This window comes from Oncorhynchus clarkii, chromosome 22 (genome assembly GCF_045791955.1).
Source record: "Oncorhynchus clarkii lewisi isolate Uvic-CL-2024 chromosome 22, UVic_Ocla_1.0, whole genome shotgun sequence".
NCBI lineage: Eukaryota > Metazoa > Chordata > Actinopteri > Salmoniformes > Salmonidae > Oncorhynchus > Oncorhynchus clarkii.
In genome coordinates, this window is record NC_092168.1 from 9,387,301 (window position 1) to 9,404,075 (window position 16,775).

At 44.3% G+C, this 16,775-nt stretch overlaps 1 protein-coding gene across 6 annotated transcripts in view; it reads right to left on the reverse strand.

The window, feature by feature from the left end:
* Window positions 1-16,775, reverse strand: part of LOC139380301 (plakophilin-4-like) — a 116,183-nt gene that overhangs the window by 89,398 nt on the left and 10,010 nt on the right. For 2 of the 6 annotated variants that reach the window (XM_071122889.1, XM_071122888.1), the window contains exon 2: window positions 3,223-3,362. In XM_071122889.1, coding sequence (XP_070978990.1) covers window positions 3,223-3,362 — 140 coding nt within the window. Of the gene's footprint in view, window positions 1-1,706; window positions 2,134-3,222; window positions 3,363-8,670; window positions 8,954-11,311; window positions 11,328-16,775 lie in introns of those variants that run through there. The other 4 variants (XM_071122891.1, XM_071122890.1, XM_071122893.1 and 1 more) reach the window with 4 other exon arrangements.

Here is a 16,775-nt window from a genome sequence, read left to right on the forward strand (position 1 = left end):
GGGGGCCCCTCATGGGTGCGTGCTCAGTCCCCTCCTGTACTGCCTGTTAACTCATGACTGCATGATCAAGCACACCTCCAACACCATCATTAAGTTTGCTGACAACACAACAGTGATAGGCCTGATCCCCGACAACAATGAGACAGCCTATAGGGAGGAGGTCAGAGACCTGGCAGTGTAGTGCCAGGATAACAACCTCTCCCTTAACATTATAAAGACAACGAAGATGATTGTGGACTACAGGAAAAGGAGAACCGACAAATTTACACACTTGTGACAAATACAATTTGATTTGATTTTGCCCATCTATCCTATTGAAACAGGACTGAAGACAGAAACAGATCATTTGGTTCCATTTTAACATATTTATTCATGAAACCAAAGTGCTGTTACATACGTAAACTAAATAATTAAATAGGTAGCCTATAAAACTAAAACAATCCACATGTTCAAATCAAAACGCCTGATAAACTTGACATCAATATCGTATCCACATTCCGAATCTCCGGTGCCGACACATTCAGAAATTGAAAGATTTCGTTTAAAAGCGATGACGAGGGCCAAGAGAACAAAAAAAAACACACCGCTTTAAAAAAAGACTTCTGTTTTCAAAGATGTAGCCTACGATGCAATTCTCGTGATTAAGGAGAACAAAAAATACTTAGCTTGCATTTGAACACCACCACAGAAGCTTCACTATTGTTTGGCTACTTGAAGAGCGCTAGGGCCTACCACTCGCAGCCCAACTCTTCCAATGCATTGTGGAAAAGTGTGCATCGAATTCTACTAGATGAAGAGCCGGAATGAGTATTACATCCTGGCATTTAAACCATTCTTAAACCAGACTCGATTTAAAACAGACTCGATTTTTGAAAATTCACATATACTCTATTTTCGCAGCTGAGAACGCGTCATTTGCGATTGCTTTGTTTCCCCGTTATTCGTTGATTTCGGAAGCGCATCCCCATACATTATTAATCAGCTGTTGACAAAGCAGAAAAGAGTATGACATCTGGGCATTTAAAGTATACTTGATTTTTTTTTTTTTATGTTGCATGCTATTTTCGCATCTTCAAACAGCCTAATATTTGGAACGCAAGTACGGGTATTCTGTAACGGCCAGAGAGTTAAGTTAATTTCAAAAACCTTTCGAGGTCTTAACGAGAGAAGAAATAAAACTCCCAAAGTCTCTGAGTGAGATGAGTGTGAAAGAGCAAAAAAATTATGGCTGTAATAAGCTGAAATGGTGGCTGTAATAAGTTGAAATGGTGGTTGTAATAAGCTGAAATGGTGGCAGTAATAAGCCATTATGGAGGTGTCACACAGATAGTGGGTCAGAGAACAGTAAAGACTAAAGAGGGAGCAGCAAAGCCAGACAGCGTCCCAAATAGCACCCTGTTTCCAATGTAGTGCGTGATTGGCTCTGGTCAAAAGTAGTGCACTACATAGTGAATAGGGTGCCATTTGGGACGCGGCCCGGGAATAACTAGCAGTTCCCGTCTGAAAACCCTGACATTAACATCAAACACTCTCTGGCTCATTAGCAGTCAGGAGCGGAGGAGGCACAACTCCACAATGAACAGAGAACGCAATCAAAGAAATCCTGGCCAGCCTGTCCTTGTTTGGGCATTGGGCAGAGCAGGGTGAAGACGCACATGGAGAAGTTTTAACAGAAATATAGGGGGGGGGTTAGCATACTGACTCACCATGCAAGCACTCGTCATAAGCCTGTCCACAGGCACAGGTTAGCATGTTTAAACCAGGCAGGATCCCTCGAAGGTCTGCCGCCTCACAATCACAGGAAAGACTCGTGCAGAACCAGGAAAATAACTACAACCCCAGCAACAACGGTGACCTCCACAAGGCACCCGGTTTCCTCCTCCTTTCCCTCCCTCTGTCTCTCTCTCCAACTCCTTTTAAACACTGAGGACGGATTAATTTACACTCTCCCAAATCCCAAACAAGAATTGCCTCCGAGGCATGTCTCCATCCAGCGTTTTAAAGTACAGAACTCTCTATGGCTACTCTCTCTTCCTCTCTCTCTCTCTCTCTTCCTCTCCGTCATTCTCTTCCTCTCTCCTCTCTCTCTCCCTCTTTCTCTCTCACTGCCTCACTTACTGCCTTCTTGTCCTGACTAAGCCTAAGGAGGAGCGGCTGAGCAGATGAGCACTCCGGGGGAAGGAAGTGACATTGACAGGTGCTCTCCAATGGAACTCTCCTTCCTGTTGACTTGGGTAAACAATGGGAGTGTGACGCGCTGCCAGGGAGGAAGGGGGAGAGCGAGAGAGCAGCAGAGGGAGGACTGTGAGTCAGAGCGTGTCCTGACACAGATGGCTAATCTCTCTGTTTGCACTAGATGGCTCTCTTGATTGTGGACACGCAGCACCGCCGAACATAACTTAGTCCCCGGTTCCTACCGACCGCCAGCTAGGACTGACGGCTAATGGTCAAAGGACAAAGCATTCTGTGCTTGTTAGCTGTGTTCACAAACGGTAAGAGTTGCGAAGGGTCCCGTGATAAATGTCATGGTAAAAACGACAGCCTCTTGACAAGGCACTTTCTACAGTGATCTGGGCCAGCTCGTACTAGGTAAACGATAGTACCACTGTTGATACAGGGTGGGTGTGTCTAAGAGTGCAGGGATAAAGTACAGCCTGACTGTACCTACTCTTTAGCAGTGGTGCAATATGGTAGGTGTGACAGAGGTTTGTGTACCTGCTCTGTGGCAGGGAATGATGCAGGTGTTTTTTGGGCACTATGGGCAGGGATACCGTTTGAGAGATGTTATGGAAGTTGAGTAATCTCGGGTAACCCAGAACTAAAGTCTTGCGTAATCGGTCAGACGCTCGATTAAGGTCTTGGTCTGTACATGTTAAGAGAAGAGATACTAGAATGAGGATCGGAACCGGAACGAAGAGCTCCGCCCTCTCTCTTGGCAAGTTACGGGCAAGTGTACGGACCAAATGTCACCTCCCCTTCGTAAGATGCTAACCTGCGAAATCGGGATTTTTCCAAATAACCAGTGAGAAAAAACCTCAGCAACTGTTGCTGCTCGTTATCAATCGGTACTCATAGTATAAAGACAGAGCCTCGGTATCATTTATGTTCACATAGTCTGTCTTCGAGTGATTGTAGATAGATAGATAGATAGATGTTTTGGAAGTTCCTGTACCTGCTCTGTGCAATGATACAGTAAGATAGGTGCTATTGGATTTGCTGTACCTGCTCTTTGACGGAGGCCAGGATGTTGTTGGCGGTGGTGTCAGCCTCCATGTTCCTGTTGGTGTGTTGGGTTCCCTCTCTGATGTTCAGCAGAAGCCCCTCCTCCGTCACTGGGCTCTGCTCAGGAGCTGGCATTCCTCCTGTAGGGACACAAACAATCTGGTCACCCAACATGGTCCTCGTGGCACATACATGTGGACATATGTGTGTCGTTGCGTGCACACTACACACAACCATACCATCCAAAGACCATTGGCACAGTCGATAGATACAATAAGACACACAAGCACGCAAGTGTGCACAGAACCCACCAAGCAGACTTAGTACACAATCTGGTCAAATATTCACTGACAATACTAAAACAGTAGGCTAACACACACATAGACACACCCACGCATGCCAGATGGATCACTCCAAAGATAGACAGCCAGCAAGTCAATTCCATATGGACTTAACGCACCAAATAACTTCAGTGATGATATGTGTCAAACTCATAAAAAAAAAAAAACAACCCAGACAAACAACAAGACAAACAAGACAAACACACAACATCTTCAAGTGTCCAAAAAGGAAATTTGACTTCCCACAATTCCCTGAGCGTGCGGCGGCACCACAGAGGAAAACACGTAAGGAAGAGATAACACGTTCTTCTTCTTACCTCGCTCCTGGGCGACAGGAGTGAAATGAAAAAGTCAGAGCGCAAGTAGTTGTGGCCTTCATTATAATTGTTGACAGGCCAAACACCAGGGGAATGTATGGGAAGGCCGGTCTTGATTAATATTTACCTGAAGGAGCCTGTTGAGCCAGACAGGGTGGTTAAGCACCAGGGCCAATGCCGGTGAATTTCTGCCCAGATATTGGCTTCTGGAAAGCGTCATTAAACAATATCTTTACACCAACCAGAGCACCACCCCTTCCAGCATAACTCAATAAGACCTCCATGAAACTGTCTCTTTTAATATACCTCATTCATTATGGTAGTCAGCTGGTGATTGGTGGAGTCGTTCTGGCGTATTATGCCAAAAGTGCCATACACTATTAAAGTTATGAAGTACATTACTACTGGAGGCGCACACACACCACAACATACCAAGTACATGAATCAGTTAACACAGGCTGACAGCCAGCCAGCCAGCAGAGAGGACCACTGGGCTGTTTACAGTAGAGACAGACAGGCCTTGGATGGGAAGCTCCTGTCCTGCGAAGACTAGCCAGGCTAGCCCTGCTACGTGTGGGAGGTCCCCCAGACATTCGGCCGATATGTGACCCCGTGGTATTCTAGCATGTTGTCACCACACAGAGGCGTGAGTATTTCATGGTGACAGCTGATCGGATCACGTGTCTGGTTAATGAAGGCAGACATGGGATATTACTACAAGCAGGCATGTTGGTAGCAGGGTTACAGAAATGTGTCAAACAGAGGAAAGCAGTTTTTCCCCCCTAGTTGTTACACACCCTTTTGTCCCAAGGAGAATCTCTTGTCATTAGTTTCTATGAAATAGAGCAGTGACAAGAAACTAGAGAGTTGCAGTTTCAATTTGAGGGTGCTCCTTCTCCCTGCTCCCCGAGTCAAGACAGTTACAAAAACAAGAGCAAAAAAAAAAGACAGCATTGTCCGGGATTTTTTTTTTAAACTGGCAGAAGAGGCCAACCCAGCAAGAGTAGTCAGGGCTCAGTCGGTTTCTGTTGAAACCCTATACTATGGAAAGGATTAGAGAGAATGCCATTCAGCTAGCATGTCCCTGTCAGTGAGAAAAACAAGTCTGCTTTTGTCACCACAGACAAAGTATCTGGGATGGCCTTTGTGCATGTACAGTGTGCATGTTCAGTGTGCATGTACAGTGTGCATGTTCAGTGTGCATGTTCAGTGTGCATGTACAGTGCATTTGAAAAGTATTCAGACGCCATCCCTTTTTCCAAATTATGTTACGTTACAGCCATATTCTAAAATTGATTAAATTATATATTTTTCCTGTCAATCTACACACAATACCCCATAATGACAAAGCAAAAACAGGTTTTAAGAATTTTTGCAAATGTATTACAAAAAAAAAAAAAAAAAAACGTATTTACAGAAGTATTCAGACTCTTTGCTATAACACTCGAAATTGAGCTCAGGTGCATCCTGTTTCTATTGAGATGTTGATTGGTCAATTGACTGGACATGATTTGGAAAGGCACACACATATCTATATAAGGTCCCACAGTTGACAGTGCACAAAGTTCTTCTGTGGAGATGGGAGAACCTTCCAGAAGGACAACCATCTCTGCAGCACTCTGACAATCAGGCCTTTATGGTAGAGAGGCCAGACGGAAGCCACTCCTTAGTAAAAGAGCACATGACAGCCCGCTTGGAGTTTGCCAAAAGGCACCTAAAGGACTCTGACCATGAAAAACAAGATTCTCTGGTCTGATGAAACCAAGATTGAACTTTTTGGCCTGAATTCCAAGTGTCACATTTGGAGGAAACCAGGCACCCCTCATCACCTGGCCAATACCATCCTTACGGTGAAGCATGGTGGTGGCTGCATCATGCTGTGGGGATGTTTTTCAGTGGCAGGGACTGGGAGACTAGTCAGGATCGAGGGAAAGATGAAAGGATACAAAGTAGAGAGTTCCTTGATGAAAACCTGCTCCAAAGCGCTCAGGACCTCAGACTGGGGCGAAGGTTCACCTTCCAACAGTACAACAACCCTAAGCACACAACCAAGACAATGCAGGAGTTGCTTTGGGACAAGTCTCTGAATGTCCTTGAGTGGCCCAACCAGAGCCCGGAATTGAACCCGTTCAAACATCTCTGGAGAGACCTGAAAATAGCTGTGCAGAGACGCTCACCATTCAACACAACAGAGCTTGAGAGAATCTGCAAAGAAGAATTAGAGAAACTCCCCAAATACAGGTGTGGCAAGCTTGTAGCGTCATACCCAATCAGACTTGAGGCTGTAATCGCTGCCAAAGGTGCTTCAACAAAGTACTGAGTAAAGGGTCTGAAAACGTATGTAAATGTGATAGCAGTTTTTCATTTTTTTATACAAAATGTATTAAAACCTGTTTTTGCTTTGTCATTACGGGGTATTGTGCGTAGATTAAAGAGGGGGAAAAATGATTGAATCCATTTTAGAATAAGGCTGTAACGTAATAAAATGTAGAAAAGGTGAAGGGGTCTGAATTAGAGGAATGGAGGATTAATTAGGGCCGATTTCAGGTTTTCAATCGGAATATTTTTGGACACCGATTTGGCCGATTTTCATTTTATTTTTACACCTATATGTATCCTTTATTTACCTAGGCAAGTCAGTTAAGAACACATTCTTATTTTCAATGACGGCCTAGGAACGGTGGGTTAACTGCCTTGTTCAGGGGCAGAACGACAGATTTTTACCTTGTCAGCTCAGGGATTCAATCTTGCAACCTTACAGTTAACTAGTCCAACGCTCTAACCACCTGATTACATTGCACTCCACGAGAAGACTGCCTGTTACGCGAATGCAGTAAGAAGCCAAGGTAAGTTGCTAGCTAGCATTAAACTTATCTTATAAAAAACAATCAATCAATCATAATCAATAGTTAACTACACATGGTTGATGATATTACTAGTTTATCTAGCGTGTCCTGCATTGCATATAATCGATGCGGTGCGTATTCGCGAAAAAGGACTGTCGGTTGCTCCAATGTGTACCTAACCATAAACATCAATGCCTTTCTTAAAATCAATACACAAGTATATATTTTTAAACCTGCATATTTAGTAAATATTGCCTGCTAACCTGGCTTGTTGCGAACTCTGTGAAGACTATTTCTTCCTAACAAAGACAGCCAACTTCGCCAAACGTGGGATGATTTAACAAAAGCGCATTTGCGAAAAAAGCACAATTGTTGCACGACTGTACCTAACCATAAACATCAATGCCTTTCTTAAAATCAATATTTTTAAACCTGCATATTTTGCTAAAAGAATTCCAGGTTAGCAGGCAATATTAACCAGGTGAAATTGTGTCACTTCTCTTGCATTCATTGCACGCAGAGTCAGGGTATATGCAACCGTTGGGGCCGCCTAATTTGCCATAATTTTACGTAATTATGACATAACATTGAAGATTGTGCAATGTAACAGGAATATTTAGACTTATGGATGCCACCCGTTAGATAAAATACAGAACGGTTCCGTATTTCACTGAAAGAATACGTTTCCGGATTCGACCATATTAATGACCTAAGGCTCGTATTTCTATGTGTTATGATGTTATAATTAAGTCTATGATTTGATAGAGCAGTCTGACTGAGCGATGGTAGGCAGCAGCAGGCTCGTAAGCAGTCATTCAAACAGCACTTTCGTGCGTTTTGCCAGAAGCTCTTCGCAATGCTTCAAGCATTGAGCTGTTTATGACTTCAAGCCTATCAATTCCCGAGATTAGGCTGGTGTAACCGATGTGAAATGGCTAGCTAGTTAGCGGGGTGCGCGCTAATAGCGTTTCAAACGTCACACGCTCTGAGACTTGGAGGAGTTGTTCCCCTTGCTCTGCAAGGGCCGCGGCTTTTGTGGAGCGATGGGTAACGATGCTTCGAGGGTGGCTGTTGTCGATGTGTTCCTGCTTCGAGCCCAGGTAGGGGCGAGGAGAGGGACGGAAGCTATACTGTTACACTGGCAATACTAAAGTGCCTATGAGAACATCCAATAGTCAAAGATATTTAAATACAAATGGTATAGCGAGAAATAGTCCTATAATTCCTATAATAACTACAACCTAAAACGTCTTACCTGGGAATATTGAAGACTCATGTTAAAAAGAACCACCAGCTTTCATATGTTCTCATGTTCTGAGCAAGGAACTTTTTTACATGGCACATATTGCACTTTTACTTTCTTCTCCAACACTTTTCTTTTGCATTATTTAAACCAAATTGAACATGTTTCATTATTTATTTGAGGCTAAATTGATTTTATTGATGTATTATATTAAGTTAAAATAAGTGTTCATTCAGTATTGTTGTAATTATCATTATTACAATTTTTTTTTAAATTAAATCGGCAGATTAATCGGTATCGGCTTTTTTTTTGGGTCCTCCAATAATCGGTATCGGCGCTGAAAAATCCTAATCGGGCGACCTCTAGTCTGAATACTTTCAGAATGCACTTTACATGCAGGAGCGCTCTTGGAATGAATAGTATTACTTTTTACGGAGAACATGTAACATAACTCTCCAACAAACAGAGGAGTACAACCAAAGCCAACGCCATAAATTCAGAGTGAAACGCAGGAATACTGAGGCAATGCAATACGACTCCTGACACATTTCCTTGAAAATAAATTACAGGTTGGGAAACTGCCCACCGAGCAGAGTGGGGGTAAAAAAAACACACTCTCAGAAAACAAATGTGCTTCGGCAAACGAAATCCGCGGGTCCCCCGGAAGCAAAAGGAAAATTATGATTTGTATCGTAGCTTACCTCTGAAATTCCCCATCCTATCTGGGACAGGAGTACTTAACTCCTCTCAGCTCAGGGTTCTCGGCTGCTCCCAGATCAGGCTCCAGAGAGTGTAGTACATACAACAGCTCTGCTGCACACTACCCCGGCTACTACCTGGCAGTTAGAGTGGCGCTGCTGACCCGGCAGGTTCTTCAGGATTACCTCTGTTGTTTTCCTTCAAACCGAGACGAGAAGAAAGAAAGAAAAAACACCTGAATGAACTAGTGGCTTTGTAAAAAAATAAAAAAATACTCCTGTGCATCAGGTCTCTGTAGGTGTTATTTGGCGTCTGGTAATTTCAAAAGCCCAGCTAGAGGCTGCCTGCCAAGTACCCATAATGCACATGGAGTCAAATGCAATCAGCGCGGCTTTAAATGCCGTAATTAGGATAATGCCTCCGAGACAATACCAGAGGAGTTCACAGGATCCAGGGTAAGTTACTCAGAACAAATAGACGGGCCAATGTCATTATGAACCTGGTCACTTCCTCTGGTTTAAGCCCAAGACATAAACATGGTCAATAAAACACACAGACTCTTAGGACTTCCAGTGGGACTCAGTGACAATATCTAGTGAGGATTATTGTGCCTTCTGTGTGAGTCAAAACACACCATGGCAAAAAATAAATCTGTCTGGAGTAAAGAGCTTTCCCTAGGTGACATCCCCCCATTTACACAGGCAGAAAGACAGGGACGGACAGACTCGCGCCCACGCACACTTACGCACACAACTGACCCCTGGTCAGCTTATCCATTTCTTTTGGCCAAAACACTGGGCTAATTCGACCTCTTCCCACCATCTACTGGGCACATGATATAAACTGGAGCTGGAAGTGCCCCAAGGGTCAAGGAATCAACAAAACAATGAGCATTTGTAAACACTATTAGCCTGCTACCAACTGGCTACTCGGCCAAGGAGCCTTGACAAGTCAAATCCAAATCCTTTTTCCTAAGCTATTAAAATCCTCAGCATCTCTCGCTCTGCCAAGAAACCATTTCGCCTGACCCCACCGTAATTCCCACCGACGCCAATCAGGTCACATGGTCTAGTAGTCCAGTCAGTGACCTCATAGTGCAGCCACTCTTCTAAGCTTCTGTTATGCAATCGAAATAGAAGCTTTGCCTCCTGCCTCGCATCCTCCCCAGGGAGCACAGAAAAGCAACAAAAAAACATAGTGGCAGACAGGCATATCCCTTCACCATTCATTACCCATCTACAAACAGTAGACAACCCCCTTCTCGTGACCTGGGTCAAAATACACATTGGAACGTTAGTCAACGAAGGGAAGAACTGCAGAGAAGAAGGCTTCATAAGGCTGACTGACACCCAAATTAACCAGGTCACATTTGTTGAACAAAGAAACGTGGAGGGGAAAACCAGAGCTCAGATATAATTATACATCAGCCTGAATTTCAGAGGCAGAACGTCTCAGCAGAGCAGCAGTCTTCAAGTTAAAAGCCTGGGAAATGCACAGTGCAAATAGAGTTGTGAGCTGCCTCAAGCTAGCTACTCACAGTAATTGGAATGAAAGCCTACCACAATATGGTGCTCCCCTTGCTTTCAATACTAAATTAGGTAAGGTGTTTAAACGTCTATGGAAACCCACATCTGTCTAAATTAAATATCTGTCTCTATCTGTCCCTTACAGATAAACCACATGATTTCACGTGTGGAAAGCCACATGATTTCAAGGGGAATTTCACATGTTTCTGGAACACTTCACATGTGGTGACATGTTTTCACATGTGTAGTTTCACGTTACCACTTGTTGCTTTACATCTCATCACATTCACTTCACGTTAGGTCGCATGTGATCACCTGACACTCATGTGGTTTTCCCCATAAGGGTGCTAATTGGACCAGCAACAAGGCAACCCGCCCCTATCATTCGTTCCTCTGGACTTCTTAAGGACAAGGGGGGGGGGGGGGGGGGGGAGGCATAATTAACTCCTCTATAAGCCAACTGATTGGTGCCTTAGCCATGTGCAATGACCCGCCAGCCAGGTCAGCATGGACCATGAAGAGACCTCCATTACACAGCACAAAGCAGCCGCTGTAATGTCCCCAAAGACCCACAATGCTTAATTGCCTCTTTCAAATAGCATATTGACTTAGCTAAATAAAAGTGATATTAATGGTCTCGAGTTGCCTTTTCAGACTTCACTAAAGTGAGGCTGATGCCATATTTCAGCACTGATAAAGAACCCCCCCCCCCAAAAAAAAGAACAAAGACATTCATTATAATTGTATGTCGGGCCAAAATAAAGCATTTATACAGGCTATAGCGAGACTGCAACATATTTCTTACCAAGTAGTTGTCAAAGACGTATTCTGAAAGCCCCAGCACAAACTATTACGCAGACAAAACACACATGCTTAGATAGCCAGGACTAGAGTCATCTGTTTTTTTTAAAGGATGTGTTGTACACAAACAAGTTCAAGTACTCCACAAATGCTTCACAACATAGGCCCTAGAGCACAGAAATAACCCGCTGAGCCAATTCTGTGTCATTCAATTTCCTTTGAAAATCTCCCAGTAAAATGACTTACGAATTCTGAGGTTTTACCTCACATCAAAGATTCAAGAGGATGGCAAAGAGAGTCATGTGTGTGTACATACCTGATGCTTTCTTTGACAGCGGAACACACAAGGCTACTATTGGATCCCTAAACATGTGACTTTCTGTTGAGCTGAACAGGCTCGACAGCTGAAAACACTTTACTCTGTTTGACACACCCCAAAAGCTAAGGAATGTAATCTCAGCACGCGCTGGAGCTCGTCTCGAACACACACACACACACGCCGCGTGCATAACGCACACACGTATACATGCGCGTACACGCCGCGGCATGCATCTGCAGTATGTAGACACACACACACTCGTACACACACACACACATATACACACAAACACACACACACTCTCACGCATGCACACACAGATCAATAATATAATAATACTGTATACACATTCACACAATGTAACGCACACCCTTCGAAAAAAAGGTGCTATCTAGAACCTTAAAGCGTTCTTCGTCTGTCCCGGTAGGGTAACCCTTTGAAGAACCCTTATTGGTTCCAGGTAGAACCCTTTTTGGTTCAAGGTAGAACTCTTTTGCATTCTTTACACAGAGGGTTCTACATGGAACCCTAAAGAGTTCTACCTGGAACCAAAAAATTGTTCTACCTGGAACCAAAAAGGGTTCCACCTGGAACCAAAAAGGGTTCTCCTATGGGGACAGCCTAAGAGCGCAGAGGTAGAAGTAAAAACCTACCTCTTGACGGGGTGATGTGGGACTTAATAAAAGTCAGAGGTTAGCCGTGTGGAGAAGCTGAGACCTTGACCACTCAATAGGATGACTTGAAAGGGATTTTCAAATGAGGGAGGAACATCTTCAGAGGATGTTATAGATGTTCTGTCTGCCTCACACCTCCTTGAATCATATCCTACAAATGTTGCAACATCTAACTCACTCCCGGCCAATCTGAGCGTGTGTGTACAGGGATGGGCTTGGCTCAAGATAAGCCAGGAGTCAGGCAGGAAACACAGTCATACCAGATCAGCCTAAAGCAGTCTATAAAACACGCAACTTAGAACCCAGATAGCCCTCTTCCAATGAAATTCATTCAGCCAAAGGGACTCACCATTCGCAGTGGATGACTTCATGCGCAAGCATTTTATCCATGTCTACAGTGTGCAGCGTTGCAAACAGAGGACTATGAGTGGTCATTCTATGAGGAACTTCCTCCTGTTCTGTTCATTCACCCTGCATCCATCCCAAATGGCACCCTATTCAGTTTATAGTGCACTACTTTTGACCATAGCCTGTTGTGCTCTGGTGCACTATATACTGTAGTAGGGCTGTGTACCAGTATCCCATGGCAACAATGAAAACACAAACCTGCTGTAGGTAAAATACCGTGTGCGATATAGCTTGGGGGGAAGAAATGCTGCATGACAACATGTTTGTTTCCAACATTAGGGCTGTTTTCCTAAAGAAGTGGAATCCACTTTGTGTTTTGTTTCTTTGCCACAATACGAGTATCGTGACACCGGTATTGTTCCGGCCCTACTATATAAGGAATAGGGTGCCATTGAGAACGCATCCTCAGGCCTCACTGAAAGACTGATCCAAATGGCTCATCAGCGGTTTGAAACATGCCATCAGTAACATGTTGTGACAGAGTGGGGTCATGAATGACGCTCTGATTGATTGACGCCCACCGAAAGACGACTTTAAAGGGGAACGGAGCATAAACATGCTCCTTCACGTCAAAATGGAGTCAGCTGCAAACCCTCGAGAATCACAACCTTTCCGTCGGCTCTGGAGGCTGGCTAAGTCTCTGAAGAAGTGAAACGGTGGCCACACGCTGAGACAGAACACAAAAGTCAACTGAGGATTCTCCCTGTTAGAGCTGAAAACAAGACGAATGCTCTGATTTTCTCCACAAGAGTGAACACGACAGGCTCATTTGCCGAAACAAAAACAGCAGCAAAACAAAGCCAAAACAGAAATACCACTCCACGTAATCCTGAGTGCTTCGTGTATTCACGGCTCATAAAGAAGGGGAATTAAATGGTGATCAGAGCCGCACTGAAAGTTATTTATTCTTTCAGACAGAAAAGCGGAAATAAATTCAGTTGAATCAATTTTCCATTCCATTCTGCCTCACACCCATAGCTGTTGCTTTTCAATTTCTACCATATCAGGTGGTTACCACATTTCAATGTGAACGGTAGAAATGTGATAGATTTTATGGAGAGGACCAGCGAGAAATACCAAGATGATCGAAATGACTAGAAACAAATAGGAGGTAAAAAAAAAATGAACAAAGCATTAGCATAACAATGGGCCACTATTGGCAGTGTTCTGGCTCCCACAATGCAACCTGTCTGGAGTGAATTACCGAGCGGTGCTCAGCACCTCGGCTGCTTCTTCCTTCTTCCGCTTAAGACTGATTAAAGCAGCCGATGAACTGCCTTCACTGTCCTCAACTGAATGATCAATCACACCACTGGTAAGGACAGCGTTAGCTTTAGCTTAGCGGCCTGCCTATTCATCAACAGGGCATCCTTGTAGGTTCACACAGCAGATGGGGAAATAAGGGGGATGACAGCGGCAACAATTACAGTCACTCACACTTCCATCTCTCTGTGTGTGTGTGTGTGTGTGTGTGGTGTGTGTGCTTTCTCCCATGAGCACATTTCATTGTGGAATGTACTTACTATATAATGGGGGCGTTTAATATGATGGCGGTGAAGTATCAACGTCACATCAATCTTGTTTATCTCCTGCTATGCTCCATCCCTGGTATTGACAGGGCCAGCATCCAGCATCCAGCATCCAGCTGCCATCCAGCCGTGGGCAGAGTGCCCAGTAGGACTGTGTCAGGTCCCCTCTACAACACCATGAGAAAATGACATGTGGTGTTTATCACACAGCCGTGCCGCTGCCAGCCAGCCCTCACAACCCCCCCCCCCTCCGGTTCCTGTTCTGTTTCTACGAGCTAGCGGTCCTGCCGTCCATGTTCCCTCCCAGCCAACATCCACATACATCCATCGCAGATCACGATGCGTCCCGAATGCTATCATATTGGCCCTGGTCAAAAGTAGCACACTATAAAGGGAATAGGGTGCCGTGTGGGACACGCTCACAAGGACTGAAACATCTGAGGACTCGCAAGTAGGAACACTCATTGGTGATAGCACATATTACACATATTCAATCAAAGAGAAATGATGAACTGCAATGGGAGCGGGAGATAATCGGCTGAACACAACCTTATTCATTAGAAGACAGTCCTATCCGTGACACACAGTCCACAGGAATGGGGACTGTTCCTTGTTCCAAATGTGTAATAGCAAGAAACGCTCGACTCCACCACTGTGCCATAACAAAGCAATACCTTAAATAATATGAAAAAACAAATTGTGTTACTGTAGTGATTACAGTGTTACACATGCATGAAGATTAAAGCAACGTGGTGTCAAGTGTAAAACAACTGATCGTAAAGGTTAACCCTTTTGTCTTAACGTAAAGTGATGCCATCTTCAATGCCCTCACACAGCACGGAAAGGATCAAACCACTATAGTGGGTTGGGAGAAGATGACACTAGGGACGAAAGACATATAAAACCCCATCCCAACAACACTTGGGAGAAGATTATGGGGTAAGGAACCACCTCGGGTAAGGAACAGGCCATCCATGTATCTATCAGTAGAAACTACCAGCAGCATATCCCCTATAAATAGAGGGCTCAGGCAGAAGACGAGTAAGACTGGATCTGGCAACATCTCCCCTGAGGGCTGATTTGCATTAACATTGCTTATTAAATACGCACTGATTTAGAGTGGATGAACAGAGGTCACCGAGAACCGTGCTGCCGTCCATTCAAATGAAGTGGTTGATACTGATAACTGCATGAAAGAGCCTTTAGAAAACAGCATTTGGGCCTCCCAAGTGGCACAGCGGTCTAAGGCACTGAATCGCGGGTGTTAGAGGCGTCACTACAGACCCGGGTTCAATCCCAGGCTGTGTCGCAGCCGGCCGTGACCGGGAGACCCATGAGGTGCCACACAATTGGCACAGCGTTAGTGGAGGGTTTGGCCGGTCTTGTCCTATCGCGCTCTAGCGACCCCTTGTGATGGGCCGAGTGCATGCACGCTGACTTCGGTCGGTAGTTGTGTGGTGTTTCCTCTGACACGTTGGTGCTTCTGAGCAGTGTGTCAAGAAGCAGTGCGGCTCAGCAGGGTTGTGTTTCGGGGGACGCGCGGCTCTTGACCTTCGCCTCTCCTGAGTCCGTACGGGAGTTTCAGACTGTAACTACCAATTGGGGAGAAAAATGGGTGAAAAGTACAAAAAATATATATTTTTAAAATCCATTCAAAAAATAAAGAAGATGGGGATGAAGTAATTCATTTCTCATTACAAATAGAGTTGGTCCTTCCAAGGCGAGCCAATCATTAAGGGCTGGTTAGCGTGCCGCAGCTAGCGTAGCACCCATAGCTTTTACAGCTCATTAACACTTCAAACAGGCCCCATGGTGGTGGGCGTCCCTGACCTGCAGTGCGGGAGCACACCTGTCTTCTTCTGTTCTGTTCTGTCCTTCAACTCACAGCTGGGAAAACAGGTTACAAAACCACAATTCCCCTATTTGAGAATGGTTAACCTTAACAATTGTTGTATCTCCCAGTTCCGTCAATCACTTCTACAATACCAACAGTGTTGCTGAGAAATAGATTAAGTCATAGCAAACTATGAAAAGTGAAGTAGATTTCACAAATCACCAGTGAAATCAAATCAAATAAATGACTTATTAATATTATTTGAAGGTCGCATTTCCGTCCCCATGTTCCTTCCCTTCTCTGGCTTCGGCGCAAACAAACGTCCTGTCACGTTTCATCTGTGAAGTAATTGCCTGGCGGTGCCCGTACCGCGGGGAAAGTCGTCGTTGATCACAACCGCCAGCTACAAAGCTGAGCTCCAACACCTCGACAGAGAATCCTGCACAGCACAATGATACATTGGCTTTTATTACGGATATACAAGTAAACTTCTCTTTCAAATATTGTATGTCTCGTTCACTTCAACAGAACCCTTCTCAAGGACAGGTAAATATGTGTAGAGAAGAACAAACACTTTACAGCAGAAGAGGCCAAGTATATACTGCATTTACTTTCCAACTGAGGGGGTGAGGCATGCAATGTAGAGATTGTCAAAGTATTTGCAAGCATTTATGTGCACAAGATGTGTATGAGGCTAGCTAAACCGATGCGTTCCAACCAATTATTTATACAGTGCCTTGCGAAAGTATTCGGCCCCCTTGAACTTTGCGACCTTTTGCCACATTTCAGGCTTCAAACATAAAGATATAAAACTGTATTTTTTTGTGAAGAATCAACAACAAGTGGGACACAATCATGAAGTGGAACGACATTTATTGGATATTTCAAACTTTTTTAACAAATCAAAAACTGAAAAATTGGGCGTGCAAAATTATTCAGCCCCCTTAAGTTAATACTTTGTAGCGCCACCTTTTGCTGCGATTACAGCTGTAAGTCGCTTGGGGTATGTCTCTATC